The sequence below is a fragment of the Lutzomyia longipalpis genome, chromosome 4, assembly GCF_024334085.1.
Source record: "Lutzomyia longipalpis isolate SR_M1_2022 chromosome 4, ASM2433408v1".
NCBI lineage: Eukaryota > Metazoa > Arthropoda > Insecta > Diptera > Psychodidae > Lutzomyia > Lutzomyia longipalpis.
In genome coordinates this window covers 7244614-7272497 of record NC_074710.1, presented here as the reverse complement: position 1 = coordinate 7272497, position 27884 = coordinate 7244614, and the positions used below count along the sequence as shown (strand labels likewise).

General features: G+C 34.9%; 4 protein-coding genes across 4 annotated transcripts in view; 3 read left to right on the top strand and 1 right to left on the bottom strand.

Annotated features, from left to right (window-relative positions):
* LOC129795977 (prostaglandin reductase 1-like) overlaps positions 1-27884 on the top strand; it is a 211683-nt gene that overhangs the window by 118402 nt on the left and 65397 nt on the right. The window lies entirely within an intron of this gene.
* Positions 1-27884, bottom strand: part of LOC129795962 (protein tincar) — a 108217-nt gene that overhangs the window by 49425 nt on the left and 30908 nt on the right. Inside the window, exons 2-5 of the mRNA XM_055837548.1 lie at positions 15673-15768; positions 2674-3112; positions 2307-2461; positions 1591-1709 (exon numbers count right to left, since the gene is read on the bottom strand). Of these exons, the coding sequence (XP_055693523.1) occupies positions 1591-1709; positions 2307-2461; positions 2674-2828 (429 nt within the window). The 5' untranslated portion in view covers positions 2829-3112; positions 15673-15768. The remainder of the gene's footprint in view (positions 1-1590; positions 1710-2306; positions 2462-2673; positions 3113-15672; positions 15769-27884) is intronic.
* Positions 16234-18035, top strand: LOC129795972 (cytochrome P450 6g1-like). The gene is made up of 3 exons (XM_055837564.1): positions 16234-16576; positions 16645-17405; positions 17489-18035. Exons 1-3 carry the CDS (start codon positions 16257-16259, stop codon positions 17914-17916), a joined length of 1509 nt encoding a protein of 502 aa, XP_055693539.1. The 5' UTR covers positions 16234-16256; the 3' UTR covers positions 17917-18035.
* LOC129794487 (uncharacterized) lies at positions 19455-20573 on the top strand. The gene has a single exon (XM_055835238.1). The coding sequence runs from the start codon at positions 19455-19457 to the stop codon at positions 20571-20573; it is 1119 nt and encodes a 372-aa protein (XP_055691213.1).

Here is a 27884-nt window from a genome sequence, read left to right as displayed (position 1 = left end):
CCAAAGAAATATTTTTTGGTTTTCAGTCCATATATACAGAGATTGAGTAACAAAAGCTTCAAAAATAATCAACTCAACCCTGAAAAAAACTAAAATATTACTCAAAAGAAGTAAATTCAACCCTAAAACGTGTTAATTCTTTTAGCTGTGTTTCTTTCAGACACAGCTTTTGTGTACCGAGCAAAATCGAAAGTCGTCAGATCGGGCTCAAACTTGGGATGAGCACGAATTAGGGTCCCCACATTCCAAAAAACGTATGCGCCAAAAAAATTTTTTTCCGGCCGGCCGGCCGTCCGTCCGTCCGTAGTATAACGCTAAATTGCGAGAGAACGGTAATAGATAGAGACTTGCGGTAAACGGCAAAGTTTAAATATCGACTGGAAGACATCCGATTATGATGTCAAATTTTACCCCCCACCCCTCCGTCCGCCATTTTGAATAACCTCAAAATTTTGTTTTCGCTATATCTCAGCCGCTATTATAGCTAGAGGGCTGAAATTTTGATATGTTGTAGGGGCCATCAAGAGCTTTCCAACGATACCTCATTTTCGAAAATCGGTCAAGCTGTTTAGTCAATATGGCCGCCACAATTTTTCATCGAAAATCGACCATAACTCGAAAACGGCTTGACCGATTTTGATCAACCAGGGCTCAAATGAAAGATCTCAACAAACCCTACAACTCTCTAGAACATCCGAAGTTTCAAAAGTGACCGCTAGGGGGCCAAAAATCAAAAACAAAATTTTCGATTAGTTTTCGATGAATATCTCGAAAACGCCATTATCGATTTGCTTCATTTTTTGATATGTTATAGCTGACTATATTATCTAGCTCCATGCCAAAAATGAAGAAAATCTATGTCGCCGTTCTCGAGATATAGCCTTCCAAAGTTGGCATGTCATATCTCGGGTTCTACAAGTCCGATTTCGATCAACTCAAGCGCAAATGAAAGGTTTCGTGAAACCCTTCAAATGTCTAGAACATTGCAACTTCGAGAAATTACCACAAGAGGCGCTAAAATAAAAAACAAAGTTTTCGAAAATTTCGAACTCGAATTTTTCGAAAATGGCGACATAAATTTTTCTCATTTTTCGATATGTTATAGCTGACTTCAAGACCTTTCAAACAAAAAAAAATTTATGAAAATCTATGGATCCGTTCTCGAGATATAGCCTTCTAAAGATTTATTAGGGTATGACTGTTCTAATTTTCCCTACTTTGCGCGTATTTGAATTAATTCGCGTTCTAGTTTGCTCTCACAAAATTGGTACACTGAAAGAAACACAGCTCTCGTAAGCTTGGTCAGCTTACCAGTACATTTTTTTACTTTTATTATTTTTTTGGCGAATGACATTTATGCATAATACATATTTGAATAATTCGCCACAGGTATAAAAAAAAATATTCGACAGATAAACACCCCTTATTCAAGGGTCAAAGGGCGCTGGAATGCTAACAAATTTGACAAAAAAAAAATTACGAAGCCTCTAAAATTTGAAAGATTTCTTCTTTAGGATAATTAAAAAATAACTCCAAAACTAAGAAACTTCTTAAAATAAGATTTTCAAGCAAAATTCTTTTTTACTTTACCTTAAAGATCGTTGTGATGAAGAAGATGGGTAGAATGAGGAAGACGAAACCGCATAAAATAATTTGTATATTCAACTCAACGGACGGTGCATCCAATTTCCATTGTAACAGTGAACAAACTGTTGAAGAAAATTTTAATTATAACTTTTTCATTTGTATGAAAATTTTTCCACTAAACGGAGATATTGTGCTTTTGACGGGATAATTGTGGTGCAATATTGCAACATTGTTGGCTTATCCATTTTGAGATGGAAAAAAAAATACATCCTTCAACCTTACATTTGCATACTCTTAGGCGCTACTTCCACTTGAAGGCGATTTTGTTGCTATTAAAAAGAAAATTCAAGTGGAAAATGGAAAAATAATAATAATCTAATTTTCTTTTATCCATTTACTCGTTTTTTTTTCCTTTGGGTGTATCTTTCCATTCTGTACTTCAAAGAATGTTTTTTCTACTACCCAGAAGCGCCTAAAAGTTCTCTAAATTTCCTTATATTAAATTAAAGAATTATGAATGATTTTTTTAAAATAAATTTCAAATAAACGAGTAAGATTTAAAAAGTTAAAAAAAAGATCTTAAAATATTCAATTTAATGGACTTATTAACACTTGTTTGGAAGTCTATCAAACGCCTAAGGATATGCAAATGATTAAAAAAAAAAAGCTAAAACGGATAATCGGATAGTGTTGTAGCATAAAGTATATAGTTTACGTACCGAGAAATCGATGAGCACCCTGAATGGCGAGATAGCCCGTCATCAGTGTCATGAGAATTCCATACCAAATGGACCAGAGCGAGTTGAAATGGAAGCGTCTCCTATTCGTCGTCTTCCTCTCCATCAACGCTGGATTTGGATGCTTGGCTGCGGTGCTGCAGTGCAAAGAGATGGATGTAACAAAATCACCAAATTATTCACACAACAACATAACAACAGGGCATTTTCTATTGAAACCTTCCTCTCATTCTCAGGCTTCTCATCTGGGTATGTCCGAAGAGGATTTCAATATTCCTGCCCAAATGTTTATAAAGAGAAGGATATACTATTGCATAAAAGGGGCTAGTAAATGTCTATTTACACTTACCTAGCACTAGATGACGTAATAACACTGTTGCTTATGCTAGAATTCAGACTTGGACATTGCTTCGTAGATCCCGATATGTTGAGCAGTGAACGATTCTTCTTGCCACTAATCTCATTGTTATTCTCATATCCAACAAGTGAACCTGTGATGGACATTTTCGTGATTGATTTGCAATTGATTTATGTTTCGTTTGTATCCCCTTCGAGCAACTTCTTAAATCTCCAACATCAGTCTTCTCAAAATGTGCGTTCCTTCTGATATAAATTCCAATTCCCATTTGAGCTTTTTAGGTGTTTGGAATGATGAGTGTAGTTTGTTTTCGTAGCTTTTGCATTATGATGGCAATTTCTCAGGCAATTCCTTGTATGAGAAGCCCTTTTTGTGTGTGTGGGGGTGAAAAGCTCTCAGGCAGGTGCTTGGTGTGGCCCCTTTTTGAAAGCTGAAACACACAGAGAGAGGGAAGAACTTTAGCAATAAAATATACCAAAACCACTTTGACCACATTTATTATTTGCATATATTACAGTGCAATTGGGAATGGGAAAATCGTGGTGGGTGAGTTGGCACGGATTTTCCGGAAGTATCTCCTCAATTTAGGGAGCTTTATGGGGTATTTTTGGGGAAGTTTTATGGGGCTTATCTAACACTTTTCTTCCTGCAGTTTGAATTAATTTATAATGAGATTAAACAGCATGGTTTTTGTCGTTAAATTTACAGAATTTTTATATCATAGTTTAGTTTATTTTTAGAGTCTGTTGGTGCAATGGATAGAGCACATGATTCACATCGGAAAGTCCCTGGTTCGAGTACAGAAAAAAAGTTTTTTTTTTCCAAAGAAATAATTTAATTTTCTTGAAGAATTTTAAAATCTTAAGCGAATTGAAAGAAGTTTTGAATTTTCCCTTCATTAACAGACCCTCCTCATCATGAGGAAATCATAATTAAAAACCACCCTTCATAATTTACGTTCTATACATAATTTCTTTGCCATTTTTAATAGGAAAATTTTCAATGGAATTGAAATTAATCCACTTCACGCTTATAAGGTCCTTTTCCGTCCTCAAACCAAATTTCTTCAGCAAATATTTCCCATCTGGAATATTAAATAGTCGTCCTGCTGTGAGAATTCCTGTGGGCGGGGGGAGTGCGACACATTTCGTGACAAAATTGGGGAAATGTCCAAGAAGCACGAATCACCCCCCAATTCGAGTGAGAATTTTAATTGACGAGGATTTCTTAGGGCGGAAGGTTTAATTTGTTTCTGATACGCACCAAGGACTGTATTTTAATAAATCATTTTAATAAAGTCAGGGCAACGACTTGCCCGGAAAATTTCGTGATTGACGCGCAAAGGGATGTTTTTGTTGTTTATTCGTGTAAAGAAAAATTTTCACTTGAACGGAAATTCATGTCAATTACCGCGTCTATTGAGATGAAGAATAAAAAATCAATAATACAGCTTTGCTCCCTATTTGTTGAGTTTCTTAAGAATTCCTCCCACACTTATGGAATTTCAGGCAAGGAAATTTAAAAGGAAAAAAATCCTCCTTTCCCTCCCCCAAGGGTTGCATCCTCTGCCTGTGTGAATGCCATTCGTGACTCTTCTTTTGCAGTGTGCGTTTTGTTAGGGCAATCCAAGATCAATTTCACATGAAGCTCCCATCAGTCGTGTATTCACTATGTATGTATTTCACTGCTATACGTCTGATCCACCCCAATGTCCGGAAAATGCGAATAGAATAATATACTCAATGCTATGAGCAAATATGAGTGGGATACCCAACTCTCGCATTTATTGTGTGCACAGTGCATTCATGGAACCCTCTTGGACTGCATAAATCCTCACCATCTGTATACAATACATAAAGCACCACTGCAATCCACCCCATTTCACCCCCATTCACCCACCAATCCATTCAATGGGCTGCCATAAGATTTTCACGGAAACTCTCGCTCGAACCCAGGTCAGTCTATATGTTCTCTCAGATAAGATAAAATGTGTGTGTGTACCTACTGAAAGGTGAAGCACCATTGCAGTTCACTCTTGAACTACACAATTTACTCTATGTGTGTTGCTCTTCTTTCCCAAATAAGCTGCATCAGTGACTTATGGGGCTTACAAAGACATGATTAATGTTTCTATATTAAATTATTTTTTACTTAAAAATATTAGATTAAAAAAAATATATTTATTGCTTCAAGCAACTAAAAAGTTTCCCCGTTGAATTTAATCCTTTACTTTCAAATCCTTTTTGGTATAAAAACTTTGAGTTGAAATGAAACAAGGGGTGTTTAACTGGCGGATATTTTGGTTTTTTTTGCGAATAATCTAAATATTTCCAAAGATCTGAATATTTAACTTTACATCAATATCTTTTGCTAAAAACCGAAACACTAAAACCCAAAAAAAAACGTATTTAGGACTTTTCGTTTTGAATTTATACTACTTTCCGGTTTTTTAGTCTCTTTTTTTAGGCTTCAATGAGTTTTCTTTAAAAAGTTTTGTTCCTTAATCTGTGCTGTTTTGTAACTGAAAATCAATTATTTCTCGGCTTAAAAGTCATTTTGTGGTTGAATCGGTTGAATTTATTAATTTTCGGCTTGATACAAATCTTTTTATGTTCGAATTAAACATTTTTAGACTTAATATTTGAATTTCTTCTGCGAATAATCCTAATATTGGGCCTTATTCAGCGACCAAGAAACCCTTGAAATCAGCTTGAAATCTTGAAATTTCAGTGCAAAATTCAAAGATTTCAAGGGTTTCTTGGTCGCTGAATTAGGCTCATTAGAGAATAATTAGAATATTATCAAAAAATTCGAATAATTTCGTTCAAATAAACCCCCCCATGAAGTGAAATTTATTAATTAGCTCTGGCAAATTGTGTCGGATTAGTAACCAAGCTGAGGCTTTTTCTCGCTTTTCAACCAAATTACGACCAAATAAATTAATTACCCCACCCCCCACCCCATGGGGGCTAAAAGGAATGTGGCGGTACCATAAGGAAAAACCATGAAATTTATGCCCCTTTCAAATTTACGCACCATGTGCTGGACAAAAAGGGATTTTCATTAGGTATTTCGGTATTAAAACTTCCCTTAAAAAAATTCCCTCGGAAAATCGATTAGGTTGATGAAAAAATATATAATGAGGAAAGCTCTTTTCCTCATATCCTCATTTCCTCAATCAAAGGGGATTTGACATAGTTTTTGTGCCTTTCAACCCCTTCATGGGGATTCTTTTGTACACCCCCGATGAAATGGCTCAAAGTTACACAAACAACACGAGAAAACAATCACAAAGTGTTGTATGAAGTGCGGCTTAATGATTTTTGAGGGATGTTTTTAATGGGCACACGGTGGGCACTTTCTAGCTGAGCAGGGAACAAAAAGTGTTGGAAACAACGCAATGTTCATTATGGGAAATAGTGATGTTGCTAAGGGGCTGATGATGGCAGATCTGCTAGGAGGAAGGTCATTTGTGCGTTTCGCAAGGGATAATTGAATCAATTATCTCCAAATGGAAAACGGATTCGTACAAGCTTCTCTGTATTTTCTTGTCAATACTCTCTCCCATAGATGAGCACATTATTTCCCTTTCCCCGCAAGGAAGTAAAACTGCTGTGCATTCCACAGCGCGATGGACATCAACAGTTCGTGCTGGTGTTCGACAGATTCAAATTAAAAATCAGTGAAGTACATTTAATGAGGGAAATTTGAATATTTTCCACGCGGAATCAACACCCCCAAACGACGGTGATCATGGGAAAAGCCCAAATGAGAGCTTTTTTTTACAATCTACTGGATGGCACCAAGAAAATAACAATCAGGGCGTAATTACTATTTCTGCACAACATTGTGTATATATAAGGTCGATGGGTGAAAATTCCATGCCTCTTGTGAGGGTGGAAAATAGACCATTCACAGAGGGTGAAAGATCCATCAACTTTGAGAGTATTGCCATCAAAAGTTTTCCTATTTACTCCCCCAACGGATAGGAGTGTGAGAAATGAGATCAACATCCCGAAGGAAGACTTTTTTCCCTCCTACAGGGAAAAGGCAATCTTCAATACGCAAAGTGACATCCAAGGAAAAATTTACATAATACGTAAAGTACAAATATGTTGTCTATTGCCTCTATTGGTGGCAATTTTATCAGTGGGAATGGTTTTTTGTATCTATAAAGGTTTATAGGAATTTTACTGCCTTTATTTTTTACCAAAATGCATAAAAAAAAAACTCGTGGATGAAAATACGGAGAAATGTTAGGAGAATTCGTAGGAAATTCCGATGGAGACTTTTATTAGAAAAAAAATACTTTTTTATTTAAAGAATTCATTTCATATTTAATCAGTAATCTACTTTGAATCTAAAAGAATTAATTAATGTTCCTTTAAATGTTTTGTCATATGGATAAAAATATGGTAAAACAGTACGAGAAATCGTATGAATTTCCTACGGAGATTTTCCAAATTTAATTTTGTATAAAGAGAGCATTAATCAATTTTCTACATTAAATTCAGAAGAATTAAGAAATGCTTCTAATTTTTAGAAAATTCAACATTTAGTTGTCAATTTGATATAAATACAGAGAAAAGATACGAAAATTCATAGGAATTTCCTATGGAGATTTATAGGAAAAGTCTCTGATTCAATGTAATCAATAGGAATAAGAAGATTATTTTAAAGAGAATGTGAGAAAGATATTTTACAGAAATAGTAGATAAAAATAATATTTTAAAGATCGAAAGAAAATGACAAATCACCAAGGAAAATTCCGTGGAAAGTCAATGTAATTTTCCACAGCAAAGTTACATACTAAAATTAATCTTATGCCCAACAACAGAATCCTTTTAGCAGGATTCATAGCTGAAAAGGCAAATAACATAGAGAAATTCTATGCAATATTTTCCACTTTAGCAACTCTTTATGCTTTTATGAGTGTCATATGCGAAGTTTTAGTTACTTTTGCATTTCAATGTGACACACAAAACACGTACACATATCCCAGAAACGGATGTCACGGAATGCCAGTTAATTTTGAAACTTCCTAATAAGTCCCATGAGAGATTGTCAAAATCCAGCAATTTAATTTAATTTCAAGAAAATTGGTTATGAAATGTTCTGCAAGACACCCCTCCATCCAAAATTTGTTACAAGATGAACATCCCCAGTAACATAATTTTCGCACACAAAAGAACTTGAACATTGGAACTCAATTAAAAGTTCCGCCTGTGAAATTCGCAGTGATATTTACAGCTTTAGCTGTAATTTTATGCCACATCGCATCAAAGAAATCACGTACCATCGAAGTAATGCCTTAATTACACCATCCGAGGTTATCGCAGGTGAGAAACATAGAGTGGTGTGAAACATATGGGTGATTCTGCGTGAATTTGGGAAGCAAATTTATGGGAATTTTCGCGGTGGTGCTCCCATATGGTTCTGGGGGGAAAAGGTGGCAGAAATTGTGAGAAATTCTCACGAAGGATATAAATCTATCGACACGTTTATATATTCGTTAATTCATCACACTGAAATATTCATTATAGAGACTGTATGTTTACAGGTGAAAAGGACTTTATGCACAACATATGGTTAAAGTCTTTTATAAATTAATTTAATTTTACATAGTTCTATGAATTAGAATGAAAATCTATTCTATGAAAAAAAAATGAAAAATATCTAAAATACAAAATTAAAATTTTTAGTGACAAAATTTAGAAATATTTACATAAAAGTCTTGAAATTGTACTGAAATTTTTACTAGTATTATTCAATTTTCTCGGATAGTGTTGATTGGTTCACTCCTTTGGGAGCTTAATAAACATTAAGCATGAATCTGGCAATAAAACCACCACGCATATCCTTTGATATGTAAAATCATCATATTGTTGAAGGAGGTAATTTAAGGAATGACTAATTTACGTTCAAATTAAGCTATGTGCTGAAACTTTAGCAAAAAGCCAGGTGGATGTGGTTTCTACAAAAGAGGCTGAATAATATTTTGAATTAACGTGATAGATAAATAATAATTTTATATGTATTTGGAACTTCCTGTGGCTTCAAAAAGGATTGAGAATTTATTAGAAAGGGATACATATACAGCCTAATTCAGTTTGCATGTTTATCCTAGCAGAGAGCTGCGAAGAAATTGGGAATGTTTCAATGTAATCACTTGTTTAACATCAATAAACTGCCTTCCATTTCCCATTTTAGCTCCTCAAATGGTCCATTTGGAGGAAAACACTATATTGTACCAAAAGGCTATCCCCGCAGAACACAGATGGAGGGATTTAGAAAGGAGAATATTGCTAATGGGACTGTTGAGGAAATGGGTGAATTCTGCACCAGACACAATTCTTTTAATTAAACTAATTGCACACTGTACATGGCTCTTTCACATGAAATTCAACACGCAGAGATGTTCTTCACAACAAATTGAATTTTGCTAAATGGAAAAATGAGAGCTAGACGTGCTAGAAATAGTACCTGGAAACTATTCAAGCAGATATTTTAGCTTCTTCTAATTTCAGTTTAGATGAAGAAATTAAAATGAAAATTATTCTGCAAAATAAAAAAATCTTTTTTATTCTCTGCAATTTATGAGTTGATTTTATTATTTTCAAAGACCTAATTATAATTAGGGTCAAATAGTTGAGACACATTCTGTGCTATAAAATAAATAATATTTTGGATAAAAATTAAAAATATTAAATTAATTTTATAAATTTATCGCGATTATTTTACGAATTGTGCGCTTTAAATAATTAATAAAAGAAACAAAAAATCAGTTTAAAAATTTTATGCTAGTGCAATTTTATGGTGGTGTGTCTGGAATATCTTAAAGTTTTCTATTGCCATAATTTTAACTTATACAAAACTTATAAAAGCCATTACAAAGCTCTTGCACCAATTGCTATAAAATGAATGATCAGCGCTCTCATATTCCGCAAGCGCCAGTAGTGGTGAATTTCGAAAGCTTAGCAGTTTATGGCTGATTCGAAATCTACCATAAAATACCCGAATTATCGCAATTTAATTGCTATAAAATTCGGAGCTTTTGGAATTCACCACCGCAGGTGTTTAGGAGACTGATAGCGCTGTTCGTCAAAATAGTGATTTGAAACTGATTTCAAAATTTAGAAAATTGAAAAAAAAATTTTTGTATAATCAAGGATAATATTTTTTAAAAATTATAACGGGTTTTTCGACAAAATCTTTTTTGTAAAAATTAAGCAACCCCTTTTCTTTCAACCCTTATTTGGTCAAAAAAAGACCAAGTCAACAATAAACCTTCATTGCAGTGCCAGACAATGAAATTTCATACAAAAATAAAACATTCAACAAGTCATGAAGGCATTTGTCTGAACTTTATTATTAACACCACCCGGATGGACTAATGGATTGACAAATGGAACGCTTAAACAGCGCGTTTTTTTTTGAGAAGCTTCCGTGATGTACACCAATTTCAATTTAGTACACCACCCCTTGGCGAGTTACTTGGCAAAATATAAATCATGCTATTCGACCCACCCGGTTGTTGGTTAATGATAATATATGAGAGCTTTATCCTCCCGGGAAAAATTCCCCGGATGAGCTTTCAGACATATTATATTTATTGTAGAATCTTTATTAATTTTTCGAAGATTTCTGGCCGTTACTTTATTCATGCGTCATTTTAATGCATTTTCCCCATATTCTATGTATTGAGGGTTATATGTTGATTCTATGCTATCAAATTTCAAGACATGTGATGGAGAGAAATTAGTTAGGTTTCAATTCAATTATCTTCTATTAATTTCCCCACAATTCCTTGTGGAGGAAGACATGAGGAATTGTCATGAAGAGCGAAGGTGTATTAAATTTACATTAATCTCCAGAGATTGGCACACCTCCTTCTTGGAGAAGTTCTTGGCAAAATGCCTTCAAAGTGTTTCCTATGCTACGTTCTATCTTTACTTTGTGGAATTGCTTGACGCACTAAAAGAATATCTCCGGGCAACCAAAAAAAAGAAAGCCACAGTCGTATTTTTATTTACTTTCTGCCTTTTCATTCCGAATTACAATCTCACCCACTTCCGTTTGTTCTTTGCGGAATCCCGAAGCTTCCTCTCTGGGTATTTAGGTGGGGTTCTACACTGAGATTCCACTATATACCTTCCTGAAGAGGTATCACTTCGTTTTTTTCTCCCTTCAGTTGCGATTAATTTTGCATTGACTCACACCCCCATGAGGAATAAATATTTCTCCGTACCTAGTGTCTTCCTTCTTTTTTTCTCTTCTTGCGCCCTTCCGCCAGAGACATCAATAGGACCCCATTGAGTGAAGAAAGAAGAAATTAAAGCTCAAGGGGGAGAGAGGGAAATCCGAAAAAATGCTTCAAGAAGCAAATTGCAGGGGCGTTACCAAGACAACAACACACGTTGTGTAAAGGGCCGTTCCGCTGGCTTGTTGTCTGACACTCTTGGGTTGAGCCCACCAAAACAGACAATAAACCCCATCCCGTGTTAGATAGTTGACCGGAGATTGCATGACGACTATCCTCCATATCGATGTGATGATTATGATAGGCTCACTGGGAGATTTCCCGAAAGGATCGTTTTGGTAAAAAAAGAGATGAAATTTTATTACACACAGTCCATCCCACATTCTGACACATAAAAGTCCTGTACAGGAGGGCACACTGAGGGTTGCAATTATCTCATTGATGTCACAGATAAATCTGACCCCTAGAATACCTACATTGAGTCCCGAATTGTTTTTCCTTTGACATTCAAATTGGGATTACTTTAAAACTTTTATGCCAGATACTAAAAAATGATTTAGGCACGAGATGGCGCCTTAAATTCTAAGCCCTCTGGTGGTTAAATTAAATTTCGAATGCTAGAAGAAAAGAAATATAACGAGTTGTTTATTCTCATTATCTTTCAAAAAGAACCCTCGAAAAGCTTTCAATGTGAGAGAGAAAATGCATTTTGAAAAGCTCACGGGTGGTAAAAGCTTCTTGAAGGGAGATTTAAATTGGTAAAAATGAATATTTGCATCTCTTACACATCCTTACAACATCTGACATATAAGAGAGCTTACAAAAGTGAAGATATTACATCAAATGCATTTTTTTTGCAGGATTATATCCCTTTTTGCCCGTGAAATGTGCAACAACAAAAAAGCAGACATCATGAGAGGTCTGATGCTTTCTCTGATACGCGACACACTCTAAGCTCAATATTATAAATGTTCAAGTCACAAAAGCACAGTGAGAGAGAGAGAGGATCAAAATGAGAGATTGATATATGGTATTGCACGAACATAGTACAAGAAATCACTTAAAGTTCTTACATTTTGGTGGGATTTGTTTTTCCCCTGGAGATTTTCACAACAAAGATTGAGAAAGGAAATGGAAAATAAATTTTACGAACTATTTGAATCTACTATTTGGTGAAAATTGAGTGAAAATTACGTAAAATCGTGCGTTTTAAGTATTTTTGAGTTTCAATTAGGCATTTAAGTGCGAAATTGATATTTTTTGCGTCACATTAAGACAAATTTGCATCCAATTTTCATCCCTTTAAAAGCATGAAACTGATTGAGCCATAGCCGCAATATAAATAAATTATGAATAACAAAAATTATTACAAAACATCCCCTAAACGAACTTGAAGAAAACCCCCAAAAAATTCATAACACTAGTAATGCGAATAATTACGTCCCTCTCTAATTTCTTATCTTATATTCAGCCCCAAATAAAAGTAAGAAGCAATTAAACGTTCGCCTATAGAGAAGATTTAAAGTCCAATAATAATATTCCGTTGCAAAAGAAACTTTCTCATTCTGGTGGGAACTTTACCCATCATCATTATGGTAGCAAAAGGACTTTGAAAATGTGTTCCAGATTCAATCTCCACTCACAGAAAATTCTCATTTAGACCAATTCTCCATTAGTCATCTCTTTTGCAGGCTTTTGCCATTTAAGAGGGGATAAATGAGGAAATATTGTATATATAGCAAAAAACATCCCTTTACTAACGAATAGTAATTTTCCATGTTCGCCCAACAATCTACCCGCGTGATTTAATCTCTTGTCATTTGCAAAGAAGTCCTTTCAATTAGAGGGATGGAAATAGTTAAGAACATTAAGAAGAATAGATATTCTATCGAAATATTTTCCACAGAATATAATCCAAATTATTGAAACAAGAAAGATTGAAGAAAAACTTTTGATAAAGATGCGGAAAATCCATTAAATCTGTATTTTATTGCACAACTTAATGAGAATCTTTTATTTCTATTTATTTCCTTAATTGTTCATCGTTTTATTCCCATTCCTAATCCCATTATTTTTTATGCTTTTGTAGTATACAGAATAATGGAGGAATTTTCTTGGACAATTTGAGCGTGGTAATAAATTGCTATATATAGAAGGAGAGAGAAAAAATACTAAACCGCATGTCATTCACGTGTTGAAATACCCTACACTCTATGGAAGCTGATTATGTCATGAGGATTACAGTGATAGTGACATTGGACAACAACACACCCACCCCCATGGGAAGTTCTGGAGTTGGAGTAGGTAGAAAAAAAAGCGCGCGACTCCCCCCAATTGTCGGCTCAACATAAAAAAAAAATCTCATATGATAATTAATCATTTGGCGTCCACTTTTGTGTACAATTTTCACATCAAGAGCGTCGACATGGTCTCATGATTGTGGACAGAAATCACTGACCAGCCCCCCAAAAAGTAGCTGTATGGTTCTATGTAAATACTGTGGTTTGAGCGATTGTTGCATACAAAAACCACCCCCATCCATTTTGGACGTGCTCTTTGGCATAATTTGCATTTTTCCGCACTAACAGACACCAGCATAATTGCAAATACCACTACTACTTCACAGGGTGTTTTTTCGCCCATTCCTGTATTTTCATTTCTGACCTCTAACCCCACACAATGAAACATAAATAAAGTCCATAATTTACTACACACCCCCGCTCCACAACGAGATTGTTTGATAATTATTTGCATTTTTCATTGGGTCGTTTGTGGGTTGACTTTCCATACTTGAGGAAGGGGTAGAGGGTGCACTACCACCTACCCTTGATACCCTTGCAAACCCCCAACCCTACATATATGTATGTTAACTTGCGTGCACCTTCCACTTGGAGGGACAACACAGAAACCACATAGTGCTGGTACTCGAAGATTGGCTTGCAATGTAAATTTATGGTTGTTTTTTTTATTCTTCTTTAATTCTGCAGAGAAAGTTTTTCACTGCGGCAAATTTAATTTAACTGGCAGCATTGCAAAATGTATGAAAATGCAAAAGAAGAAAGAATTCTTTGAGCAATTTACTTCTTTAACTTCCAACATGGAAGAAAACTGAATAATGTTTTGAGGTGAAAGATGAAAATGTTAAGCTAATTGAGCAAGTTTTCTTGCTTCAAAGATAATAATAACGTTTTTCTAATTGATTTTCAAATAGATTTTACATTATTTATATTCAAGCAGATAGTGGGCCTAATTCAGCGACCATAGAACCCTTGAAATCTTTGAATTTTGTACTGAAATTTCAAGATTTCAAGCGAATTTCAAGGGCTTCTTGGTCGCTGAATTAGGCCCAATGTTGGTAATTTGTTTAAAAAAGAAAAGCTTTAATTGGAAAATTCCTTAACAGGTAATTGAGCTTTCCTCCAACGTGACAAAAATAAATTGAATATTATAAAATTCATCGATCTCATTGCTGTCAATCAATCAATTTGTCAAAAATAATTTAATTAAATTAAATAGTAAAAATTTTAATTGAAAAATAATTTTAAAACCAATATTTATTTTTAAAAAAAATGTATTTTTTCTCTGCAGGCAAATTTAAATTGGTGCAAATATTTCTTTTCATTAATTTCAATGGAAAATTTAATTAGTTTCTCAGTGAAAATACATATTGAATGCATTTTATTTCAGGTGAATAAACTTCTGTGAAATGCACAAAAAAATGAGCTACTTGAAAATTCTATTAATGACCAAAAGCAACCATATATAGGTTGAATTAATGAATGAAAATCCGCACTTCAAAGCTACATATTTTCATGACATATAATAGAGTAAAAGCAATCACAAAAAAAATCCCAATCATCTATTGCCTCGCATTAAATCGCATATAGAAGTAATTCATTTCCATACCATTGAATTGATATCAATTGGAAATTCATTAACATTCTTTTTCGATGCATTTCCACAGTTTCTGGATTTTCAAACGAATTTCAGGGTTTTATTTTGTTAATTGGAAAGAAAATACAAGTCAATGATGAGAGGGATGCTTCGGAGAGAGGGAGGAAAATTGCAAAAACATTCCCACCTCCCATTGCATTTCCCTCTTGTGCAATTGAGAAAATGGATGGTGAAGCCAATTTGGGCGGAGTGGGAGCAGACAGAGAGAGAGAGAGCTTAAAGTGACTTTAGACCATCACCCAAAAGCTCCTTTTGCAGAGGTAAGATCCCTTCTCCATACTTTCTCCACCCCAAAAAAGTATCCATTTTCCGCAAGTGTAAATATTTTATTCAAGTCGACAACGATTTTGTGGAGACGTCTGGCACAGTGGAAATCCGCAGATCCCTTTCGCTTCGCTGGGAAGGGCGATGGGTTAAGGCAACAAAGTGCAAGTCAAGAGAGTTTTGTATGAAAGGGAAAAAGGTTATCTATGGATGCGATATATCTTTTCTATACTTTCTTTTTGGAAAATGCGAGAAAATTGCAAGGCAAATTATCATGAGATTTCAATGAACAGGGGGGTTCCTCGCAAAGTTACGTGTTTTCATTTTTTTCCAAATTTTCATTGACATTGAAAGTTTTTGCAAGATTGGAAAGGAGAAAAATTAATTAGCTACTGAAAAATCGAAAATAGCATTTTTGTGTTTTGCTAGAAAGTCTTAATTTCGGTATAAAATAAAAATTAAAGGACGTAATACAGCGCTGCTGTAGTTTTTTTCTTGACATAAGTACTTACCCGACTGTTTAGCTAGTTTTTCTAGAGCTCAGCAATTAAGAAATTCCATGAAGATATTGATAAGAAAAATTCTGATCTTTGCCTCAGTCTGTTAATCTGCAAATAAAAAGTAAAAGAAACGTAATTTTAGAACAGATTCTAGGAAGTTCTAAGCATTTGGGACTTGAGTAAGAAAAAATAAATAAAAAATAATTTTTAATTTTTACCTGATTTCAAAAATGTCTAGAAAAATCAATTCTCAATACAAATTTTTGAATTTTCTTTAAATGAGTAAAACATACAGAGAGAAAAAGTAGGGGAAGTGAGGTGAACGAATGCAAAAACGGTTAGAGTATCCGGATGCTCTAACCGATCCGATCAACCTTCTTACGGAGCTTAAGAAGAATATTTTATTAAAGCAAAAAGTTTTTTTTTTTCTTTGAACAATATTATATGTAAATAAAACAATATAAAACTCATTTTAAAATTTTTATTGTTTTAACTTAATTACCAAATAAAATAAATTGCTTAATGATTATTTTGAGACAAACACAGAAAATTATTTATGAACCATTCAGTTACAAAGAATTCATTCGTGTGATAAGATGTTTGTGCTAGGAGTGACAGCCGTTTTAATTTTGTGCATTGTAGCCTTTCTGATTTGGTGGCAGAAATCAGCAAGGCTGTATTGGGAGAAAAATGGGGTATCCTACATTCCAGGTCCTCCCTTAATTGGTATCCCAAAAGACTGTATGATGTTAAAGAAGAACTGTGGAGAGCTTTTTATGGAAATCTATAATAACGAAAAGTTCAAAGATGAACCAATTACTGGGGTTTACTTTTTCAATAAACCGAGTTTGGTTGTTCGGCATCCTGAACTGATTAAGAAAATCCTTATAAAGGATTTTTCAAATTTTATGGACAGGTGATTTCAAGAGGTATTAATTAGATTTTAAGAATGAGAATTTAAAATTTTCATTGTTTTTTTCTTAGGACTTTAAGTGGTGATCCGTATCACGATGTAATTGGTATGGATAACCTCTTTTTAGTAAAAGGACAACGTTGGAAAACAATTCGGCATAAACTTTCCCCCATCTTTACAACGGGAAAAGTGAAAAATTTCTTCCTATTGATGATGGAAGTAATCAAAATTTTAGAGCAAAAGCTCGCAGAGGAAATTGGTGATGAACCTCAAGAGTACGATGCGAAGGAACTCGCTTCATTGTATACAACAGACACATTATCTCTATGTGCCTTTGGAGTACAGGCCAATAGTCTTTTAGATCCTAAAGCTGATATCCACGAGAATATCAAAAGAGCTATTGATTTTAACTGGCAGCGTGGTTTAGTCTATCTTTTAAGCTTCTTTCTTCCCAAATTATCAAGCGTTTTTGGCTTAATATTATTCTCAAAGGAAACGAATGATTTTCTCAGATCCACAATTAACAATGTTATGGAAGAACGCATTAAAAGTGGCATAAAACGCAATGATCTCATTGATACTCTTATTGCTATGAATAAAGAAGATTCTGATTTGTACAAAGGCGACACTCTTGTGGCTCAAGCTGCTATTTTTCTAGCTGCTGGATATGAAACATCTTCTTCCGCAATATCCTTTGCTCTGTATGAATTAGCTCAGAATCCAGAAGTCCAAGAAAAGCTCAGACAAGAAATCAATTCTTATATCGAAAAATATGGTTCAGTTCAATATGAGACAATTCATGAAATGGAATATTTACATTACGTTGTTCAAGGTTTGATAAGTTTGATAATTTTATTTACGAAATACTTTTTTTTTACTTTGTTAAAATAAATTTAAAAATAATTCTTTTTACAGAAACTCTTCGATTGTACCCTAACCTGACATTTTTGGATCGAAATTGCACTCCAACGGATGGAAAAAGCTCATATTCACTGGAACCATATCATAAGTTTGCAATTCCTCGTGGAATGCCCGTCTATATTCCCGCAATGGCCATTCAACGAGACCCAAATTATTTCCCAGATCCATTAAAATTCATCCCCGAAAGATTTGAATCAAAAAGTTCGTTGCATCAAAGTAACTTCTTATCTTTTGGGATTGGACCAAGAGAATGTATTGGAAAGAGGTTTGCATATTTTCAAGTTAAACTGTCTCTTGTAACGATTTTACGTCACTACAAGGTTGAAGCTTCAGAGAGAACTCCAAAAACAATTAAACTTGATAGGAAAGCCGTGGTCCTCCGTTCTGAAGAACCACTTTATATTAATTTATCTAGAATTTAATCATTCGCTGATGTAATAGAATTTTAATGATTTTAAAAAATAACTAAAAAAAACTTAAAGATGTAGCTATATTTTATATTCTGGTTTTGTTTTATGTTTTATTGACAGAAGTTTTATAAGTTCTTTTGAAGTACCTAATTTTTATTGTAATAATATTTTGAAAGAAAAATTATTTTTAAACAGTTTTTTCTGTATTTATATTATAACTGAGGTCAAGATCATTCACATCAGTGTGCCACAGACTTTTCGTTTACAAACCAGGTTATTATTCATAAACTTTTTGTGAATTTGTATTTTAATTGACAAAAATAAATATAAATCATACGTAATACCTAATGATTTAATTTCAGCTGTAAATATATTTTTATTTCATTTTAATTTAACAATAATTTTAAATTAATTTCTTGTTAATTTAACATCAAATTAAATTAATTTCTTGTTAAATTGAATGAAATAAAAATATACATTAAATGCTTTTTTGCTTCTATAAATAATAGAACGCTTAATGACCTTCAGAGTAAAGGAAATATTTTGGTAAGCTTCACTTACACGATATGATACTTTTATCGATGCTACTTCAAAAAAAATACAACTGTGTCAAAATTTTCGGAAAACTTAGGAGAAAAATTTTAGAAAATGCGAAGTCCAGTAAAAAGAATTTGAGGATAGAAATTCTGAGGGAAAGTTTTATCGTGAATTATCTGTGATAAAAGATCTCAGACGCATATATTTAAAAAAAAAATCTTTTTTAGTTAATTTGTGATAATACCAAGTTTTAGCCCAATCGGTATGATTGTGCATTTTCCATGAAGTACACAGAAGCTGCGCTCCTTCGAATAATCTAGAGCTAAATGCATGAAGAGATATAAATCGTGCAGAAGGTGATTCGGGGATAAAAAGGTAGCCATTAAAGTGAAGTGGATGAAGGAGTCTCGCCATTATGCAATATAATTCCAGGAGTTTGCAAAGAAAGAAAATTAATCACCCAAAAGAAAATGCGGGTTTTCGCGGGTCGTCTTTGATCCTTGTACCACTATAGAGCACATAGACTGTCGAGGAGTAAACGGTAATTGTGGGTTGGGGAAGAGACTCAATTGGGAAATCACAGACGGAAGCTAAATAAGAGGAAGAATCCACCATGTCAGCAGATGTTGCATCCATTTTATTGTGCAGCCGCGTATTCGTACTCTCACCCACATCACAAAACCCACCCACCGTGTCATATGTGTGCCTTGTAATTCTATTGTCGTGGAATGTATGACAAAAGGACGTGATTCTGACGAGAGAAATATGCAAAAGCACTAAAGTTTTACGATTTATACTGTAAAGCTCAACAATGAACCACTTGGAACCTTTCGAAATATTCAAGACGTTTCAGTTCTTCATTTCCTTTTAGAGTTCTTTTCTTTGGGTTTCCGGTCGTCGCCAGGGGTAGAGATTCTCGTCCAAATGAAAGACGTACTTCCCAAAGCTTTCAACCCCTATCCAGGCCTTCTTCAGTGGCTGGAAGTGGGTGAATTTCTTTATTTAACAATTTAATGCAGAAGGCTTTGCAACAAATCCTGACCACAGGAGAGCGTCCCCTGAGGATAAATTTCATCCGAAAATACGTTGATGATCTCCTCCTCGCAGTGCACAAGGACGATGTATGCAGGATACTGGAGATTTTCAATGCCTTCCACACACGCATCCAATTCACCATGGAGATTGAGGAGCAGGGAACACTGGCATATCTAGACCTCAGAATCCACCGTATGGAGGGAGGACAGATGTACACTACCTGGTACTCAAAGCCATGCGCATCCCATCGAATGCTGAATTACAGTAGCGCACACTCAAAACGAACTGTCATAAATGTAGCAAGAAATTTTATTAGAAGGGTGACCTCCCTGACCACAAAACCGGGGGTAAACAATACAGGCACCATCGAGGAGATACTGAAGCTCAATGATTTCCCACGAAGGGTGATCAACCATCTCATGAGGCGGGAAACCGTGGACAGGGATGTGGAGAATGCCACTGAATCCGGCAGGAGAGGCACACAATGTCAGTACTTCCCAATCACATACATGCCGGGAACGGCAGAAAAGATGAAAAAGATAATCACATCCACCACGGGATGTGGAGTTGCCTTCTCTATGTCCGGGAAGAACAACAGATACTTCTCCCGCGTAAAAGACCCAGTACCAAAGCTCTCCAGGTCAGGTGTGGTGTACTCTATTCCATGTGCAGACTGCCCAAAACGCTACGTGGGTCAAACAAAACAATATTTAAAAATGAGAATAGCACAACATAAAAGATCATGCAGGGGACCGGAAGTGACTGGCGAACAGGATGGGCAGGAGGAGGACAATAAAACAGCACTATGGAAGCATTGGCATACCACTGGGCATATGTTCAGATTCGATGACGTGGAGATCCTGGATACCCAAAGACACTACACAAGGCGTCTGATCACAGAGATGCTCCACATACAAGAGAATCTTCCCCTGCTGGTGAATTCCAGGAGGGATGTGGAGAGGCTCAGCAGTGTCTACACAAATCTCATCGCGCTAAACAAAACATCAACAAATAGACGGAGGGGAAGACAAACTCAACGAAACACATCGATGAATGAACGTCAAATGGAAAGGGGAAATGACACAGCGGAGAATTGAATTATTCATAGTGACAGAGGCCGTTAAAAATAGTTTCTCCGCCAAACAAAGAGAATTAACACAAATTGTACAAGAAAAGTAGGAAAATTCATTTAAAACCGAGGAAAAACCACCCCCATAGAATCAAAGATCTCCCTCGCGATCTATAGTAATGTAAAAGTCAGTGACGTTAGACGTGTCCAAAGAATCTGTTACGAGTAAGAATTATTGTTATATAAAATTGTTTGAATGTTAATTGTTAAATAAAGAAATTCACCCACTTCCAGCCACTGAAGAAGGCCCGGATAGGGGTTGAAAGCTTTGGGAAGTACGTCTTTCATTTGGACGAGAATCTCTACCCCTGGCGACGACCGGAAACCCAAAGAAAATTACCTCACGCCAGGTTCAAACACAAACTTTTAGAGTTCTCTCACAAAATTTAAGATGAACTTGTGCAGAATATTTAGCGCAAATTGAAGGTTTTTTCATTGATTTCAAATGTTGATAATTATGAGTTACATTGGGGCGTGGTTTATGTGTTTTTGGACAAATTATAAGTTACATTGGGACGTGGTTCATGCGTTTTTGGATAATGTATTCCAAAGATTTTCTTTGTGCATGAAATACAAACGTGTGTATAAGTCAACAATCTTCTTTTTTTTAATATCCTATACATAATTTTAAGTATCATCATCAACAAAGCAATGATGCATATGCTTCATGTAGAAAAACCAAACAATAACGACAAAGTTTTGTCTTCTATTACTAATGTATCAACCCAATCATTTGAATCCAATCCAAAATAGAAAATTTTTTATCCTTTTCTCGAAGGTTTTATAAACCCCTTTTCAAGATTTTCTTTGTCCAGAATAATACTTCTAATACAAACATGAAACGATAAAAATGAATAAACTCCTTTTGTGGGGAGCAAAGGAACAACATACTCGCAAGCATTATTCAACGAGACAGTGACATACGAGATGCATTTGAGGGGGTTATTCATTGGCAAATTAATGGAAAATTACATGGCTATTTTCAAAGGGATTACGGGAAATCCTCCCATAAAGAAAACTCCCTTTCCCCCGTCAGAAACTTATTTTGCGGGAAACGGCATCCTGGGTATGGGGGAACTTTTCTAACTTTGACATTGAGAACTTATAGATGAGGGGAAAAAAAGGAAAATAGAAAATATGAAAAGTCCACGAGTAACGTCGTTCAGAGTGCATCAGTTTTGTCGCTCCGAAAGTTAGTCGTTTCAGGAGTACAACGAGAATGTTGACCGCCTCAATGGAAAGTTATTTGATGCCATATCCGTAGCTTTTTGTGCATTGAAGAAAATTCTCAATGGAATTTTCTTGCTATATGGGGTTATTCAAAGAATTCTCTCCACATGCTGGGTGAATTGATTGGGGGGTAGCTGTTGTGGGGGTTATTTTTACCTCATCCACAACTCGAGAGGAATTTAATTTACCAATAAAACATTTTAATTCCATATTAATCCATACTTTTAATCGGAAATTATTTATACATACAACACAAAATAATCACTTTGGGGAGTTATTGGAAAATTCCACGCGAGGGATAACAGTGGAAAATCCATAATCACGTAGTATTACTAGTATTAAATTAATTATGGAATAATTGCATATTTATTTGGGATTGTTAAGCAGTTTTTTCAAATAAATTTTTCCCGCATATACATATAGTGCTCAAGTTAAATAAATTCAGTTTTTTTTCCACGTATTTTCCGTAGCATGTTTTCATGACATTATGTTAATTTGCAAGCGACATTTCATTTAAATTTTCACACCATACACAACACTTTTCCGCGAGTTCATCGCCATGCATGGAAAAAGAACATTTTAGACAAATAACTCACAGGAAAATGTGGTACAATGTGCTACAATGAAGAGACCTTTTGGGAAATGCGGTGAGTTTAAAAAAAACACCAAAAAACCAGAGAAATTGTTGAATTCCAACAAAGTTTTGCTTTAATAATTTCGTCATCAAGTTTCCTATAAAATTCCAAGAGGGGAATTCGTATTGTGAGAGGGATTCGTATTAGAAATAATTTTCACATTTTCTCTAATAAATAAGCGCAGCTTTTTTCTTATTTGAAAACTCCATTGAAACGCCTGCACGTGAAGGAAGAAATTTCTCGCACTGAAAGAGAGGCTAAAGCCCTCAAGAATTTCCAATACAGACGATGAAGGAGGAATTAAATTGGAATAGAATTGGGTCATCGACTCACACATAAACTCCATTATTATTTCCGCCGATGCTATTTCAGCATCGTACTCATGGAATATAAAAATTTATTGATTATCTCCCCCGCATAGTCTTCTTCAGGCAAAGTGAAGGAATAAATGGCTTTTTATGTGCGCCGTTTTATATAAATATCAACATTTACCAACTTCCAAAATACTTTTCTCAATTCACTTCATCCCAATGGAATCAATCAAGCTTGACGGGAGAAAAATTCTTTTTTTTTTGTCGAATGAAAAATGTTTAACAAGCAAATTTTTAGGATCAAATATTTGACATAATTCTTAAGGGTGACATGTGTAGCTATATAAGGGATCGATCCCATAAATATTCTATTGCGATGAGTGTAAAAGCCGCATGAAAGTCATGTCGATACTTTAGGAATTTTGTGAGTGATTTACATGGGAATTCCACCCACTTTTAGTACACAAACAAACCTCACCACTTCACTTTGACCCCACCGAAACCATTAACTTGATTATACCCTTTGAGGCTCCTGAGTAAGAGGGAAACTTTTCCTCCCATTACCCCTCCTTATTGCCAACTATTTTTAACCCTTCTGTGCAATTATCCGGAAATTTTTGGAGCAAAAGTTGCACATATAGTAATCGTTGTTGGGAAGTAGAGTCACGAGCGTTTGTGGGCTTGTATGTCCTGCATTCACCGGTAAACCACAGCCACGGAATTTGTCGTGCATTATTTAAATAATAATTTGCAACATGAGCATAATTTTCATAAAACCCACAAGCATACACGATGGACAAATCCGCAAAACATAAACGCGTGTAACCGCAGCAACGCATCAAAGCCTGAATCCTTGCAAAAGGACTCACTATAACAAGCATAAATTCCTCTTCATTGGGTCTATCATCGAACCCTTCACTGAACTCTATAGGAAATGAATCCACCCACCAATTAACATAAAACCCGTACACGAGCAAGTCCCAAAATATGAGATTTCCATTGATATTTGAGATGGAACTTCGAGGGTCAAATGACTGATTAATCAGACGTGCCAATATTATACAAGCTAGGTTAATTGGATGGGTATAATGGCAAACAGTTTGCACATCTTCATCATCTTAATTTAGTGTTGTGGCTTTGTATGGGAGGAGGGATGTTGTTTAATCCTACATAGCTTTACAAATCAAAATTGATATTGTATTTCTCTTTTGCGAATAGAACGTATACAGAATGAACAGAACTCCCCCTCTTTTGGCACTCAATTCCAACTGAATTTTAATTTATATCACCAAATCCATCATAGGAAGAGCATCCGATACATTTAGCACTGTCAGAAGAGGCACTTAAGTAGCCAAACACACTGATAGCAAACCATTTGTTTGGTTCTTTTGGTGACAAAGAAGGATTACTACATTTGGGGTAGAATTGTGAGGATTTTATTGATTACTTATGTATATAATTTTTATATAGCAGTAAATAATAGTTAGCGGTTGATAAAAAAAATCAAATAAATTCGAGAAATTCTAAAACTTCCAAAAAAGGAGCTTAGTCACTGATATATGAAAAGGAATCGTTCAAAACAGATAAAGAAATCGCTAAACAAACTTTCCATTTTCCACTGAAATTATGTGAAAAAAGCAGACAAAGTTTTGTCCAAAAATTTAAAAAATGACGTCAGTAATTGTATTTTTTAATCACTTTTTATTGATCTCAATGAAAATATTCGGATCATCGTGAAAATTCAGATAATTTGCCAAAAAAAATCAGAAAATTCGGCATGTGAACATCTAAAATTAGTAGGTACAGAAAATCCTCAGACTGATGATCAATAACCTACAAAAAAGTACTAAATTCAAACATGAAAGTACTAAATGTAAGCCTAAAATTAGTAAATTTAAGCTGAAAATGATTAAATTCAAGCAGAAAATTATATTTTTTAATTTTCTAACAAGGGGTGCTTATCTGAATGAAAATATTCGGATTATTCTCCAATAATTCGGATTATTCACCAAAAAATCAAAAAATAATCGGGGGAAAAACACCCCTTGCTAAATTCCTTTCAATTGTTCCGCTTCAACTGATTTTTGGAAGATTTATTCATTAAAATCACTCTAATGACGTCATTAATTGTATTGTTCAGCAATTTTTTGCCGTCTTTACTCAGCAGATCTAGCTAAAAAATTGAAAATTCGTTTGGCATTGGTCCTATTCTGAATATTTTCATGCCCCGAATGCCTCAATGAATAAGAGTTTTTCCCACATAATAATGAATAATCTCCTTTTTCCTGGAACTCAGGTATTCACAATATAAAAAAATTAATACACCGATTTACGATATAAATTCAAACTATAGACGTGTTTGCAAATTGAGTTATTTTATTTTATATTATAAAAAATATGTATCACATAAAAAATGAAAAGGGTTCACATTAAGTATTCAAATGTATAATATAAAACATAATATAGAGCCTCATCTGTTGGGAAATAAACATTCATATTCCGTGACTAATATATGCAAAATGCTCAAAATGACGAATTGTCCGCCCCCTAACCCCCATTGCTTCGTACACTCTGGAATAGACCATAAATGGTGGTAGCGTGTGCTATGTATACGAGGAATGAGTGTCACTATAAATGGATGAGGAAAGAATGATGGGGGTTTGGGAAAATATTGCCATAAATCTATGTTCATTGGATGAATAAATCTATTTGGGTTCATCCCCTTTTCCTAACCCAAAAAACCATCTCCCCATTTTCACTATATGTGGAATTTCCACTTAACTGGATGCGAGATATTAAACACGTTGTATTAACTCATCTATGCTCTCCTCTGCACCCCTCCCAACCCTTTTAGCCCTAACAGAGTGGGGTCTCTGGGGCTTACCTCACTATAGGGTAGCAGACCCCTGAATCAATGTACATGTTGGATTTCTTCCGTTGCAGCATATGCGACAACACAACAATCCAACATCAATCACGTGAATTGATTTGAATACATTACGTGAAAATGAATATGCATTAACTTTCGCAAACTGTCTGTATATAGGCCTCAAACCAGAGTATGGATTTACAAAGATGTCAGTGTAGTCTACCATAGCAAAATAGGATGCTGATATTCGCACAAATTCCTCGGCATTCACCACATGTTTCAATATATTTCCAACAATTCTCCCCGCAAAATGATATGAATTCAGTTGAGGAAATGAGGGTGGAATATATTGTGTTCATGAAGCCTTTTCTGGATCATTTTACACACACCCTCCACCTCCATGTCCATCTGTTTCCACTCCAAAAAACCTTTCCTGTTTATTAATTGTCTCCACATGGGTGTATTATATAGCTAATAAAATATTTGATTAATATAGAATACTAGGAAGCCAGTTGTCTCACATTATAAAAGTCAATCATAACGCGTCCAGTTATAAGAGTTGGTATACCACAACGCGGATGGGTCAGTCTATGCGTTGTAATTTAATTTTTAAGTAGTTTTAGTAGGCAAAGGTGATTTTTTTTATGAAATTCATGAATTCGAAAGACAAAAATGGTTATATCTCAAGTTCTATTGCACATACAGAAATTTCTTGACTAGTTTTGGAAAGGTATTCAAATAAGCTATAATCTGACATATATTTCGATACATTTCAAGGTCACCTCCAGAACACAAAATGGCGGTTTTTTGTTCCACCAAAACAGTTTTTTGCACTTTTCGTATTAAAGGAATTGTTCTAGAGGTTTCTGATGTTCTAGAAAGTTGTAGAGTTTTGCAAAACCTTTAATTTAATACCAAATTGAGAAAAATCGGACAATCCGTTCAAGAGATATGGCTCTTAGAACTTTTCAAATTCAAGAATTTTTCAAATGGCCATATCTTCTAAACGGCGACATAGATTTTCTTCATTTTCGGACTGATGACAGATATTGAATCAGGCTACAACATATCAAAATTTAAAAGATTTGCCTAATGGGGATTCGGAGATATTGCCCCTTAAAGTTAGGCAATTTTTGTTTTTGTTTTTAGCGCCTCTTGCGGATGTTTTTGGAACTTGGAATGTTCTAGACAGTTGTAGGGCTTATTGAAACCTTTCATTTGATACCAAGATGGTCAAAATCGGTCAAGCCGTTCTCGAGTTATAGCGAAAAAACACTTTTTGCTTTAGGCCGCCATATTTGCTAAACCGCTCGACCGATTTTCAAGTATGAATTGTTGATGAAAACGTCTCACTGAGCTCTACAACATACTAAAATTTCAGACCTCTAGCTATAAGGGAAGTTGTTAACGGTATTTCAAAATGGCGGACGGCGGCCATTTTGGATTTCAAAAATGCGAAAAAATGAAATTTTACACCCACATTTCTATAGAAAACTTCAAACCGGAAGTCTCTATCTCTTGCCGTTCTCGAGCTATAAGACAAAGTTTGGGCGACCGGCCGGCAGGCCGGCCGGCAGGACGGCCGGCAGGCCGGCCGGAACAAAATTTTTCCACCACCATTTTCGTAATGTGGGATGTCTAAAACGTGCTCATACCAAGTTTGAGCCCGATCTGAGGTGGTCGGTTTTTCTGACGATTACAATACTTGGTATGCCACGATTGTGGTATACCAACTAATTAAACCACCTACACTTATATACGATAAACATCCCTTTCCTAGGGGGAGAAATTAAATTAGAATTTCGTGTTGAAAAAGAATTGAAACATTCTAATATTCATATAGCATTGTGAAGGGATGGAAAGCAATAAAAGTTTTATGGTGAAAAACTATATTATGCTGCTGTGAAACAATTCATATTTTCTATTAAAAATTCATAGGTCTGTCAGTTTCAGTTAACACACATTTTGTAGTTTGAATTTTCCAGGGAATATTTCTATGTATATTTTACAATTGAAAGCTGGAAAATTAAAACAAAACTCCCCTTCCAAAAAAAAAAAAGTGACCAGACAAGAAAAATAAATATGAATACTTGGGAATGTTGGAATATTTTGCAAAATATGAATGAGAAATTAATAGGATGGTTGTCATGCGGAAGTAATAATTCTAACTTGAGCTTTTTCCCTTGGGGCGCAAAAAGCTCACAATAATTACAGATATGAAGCTTTTGAAAATG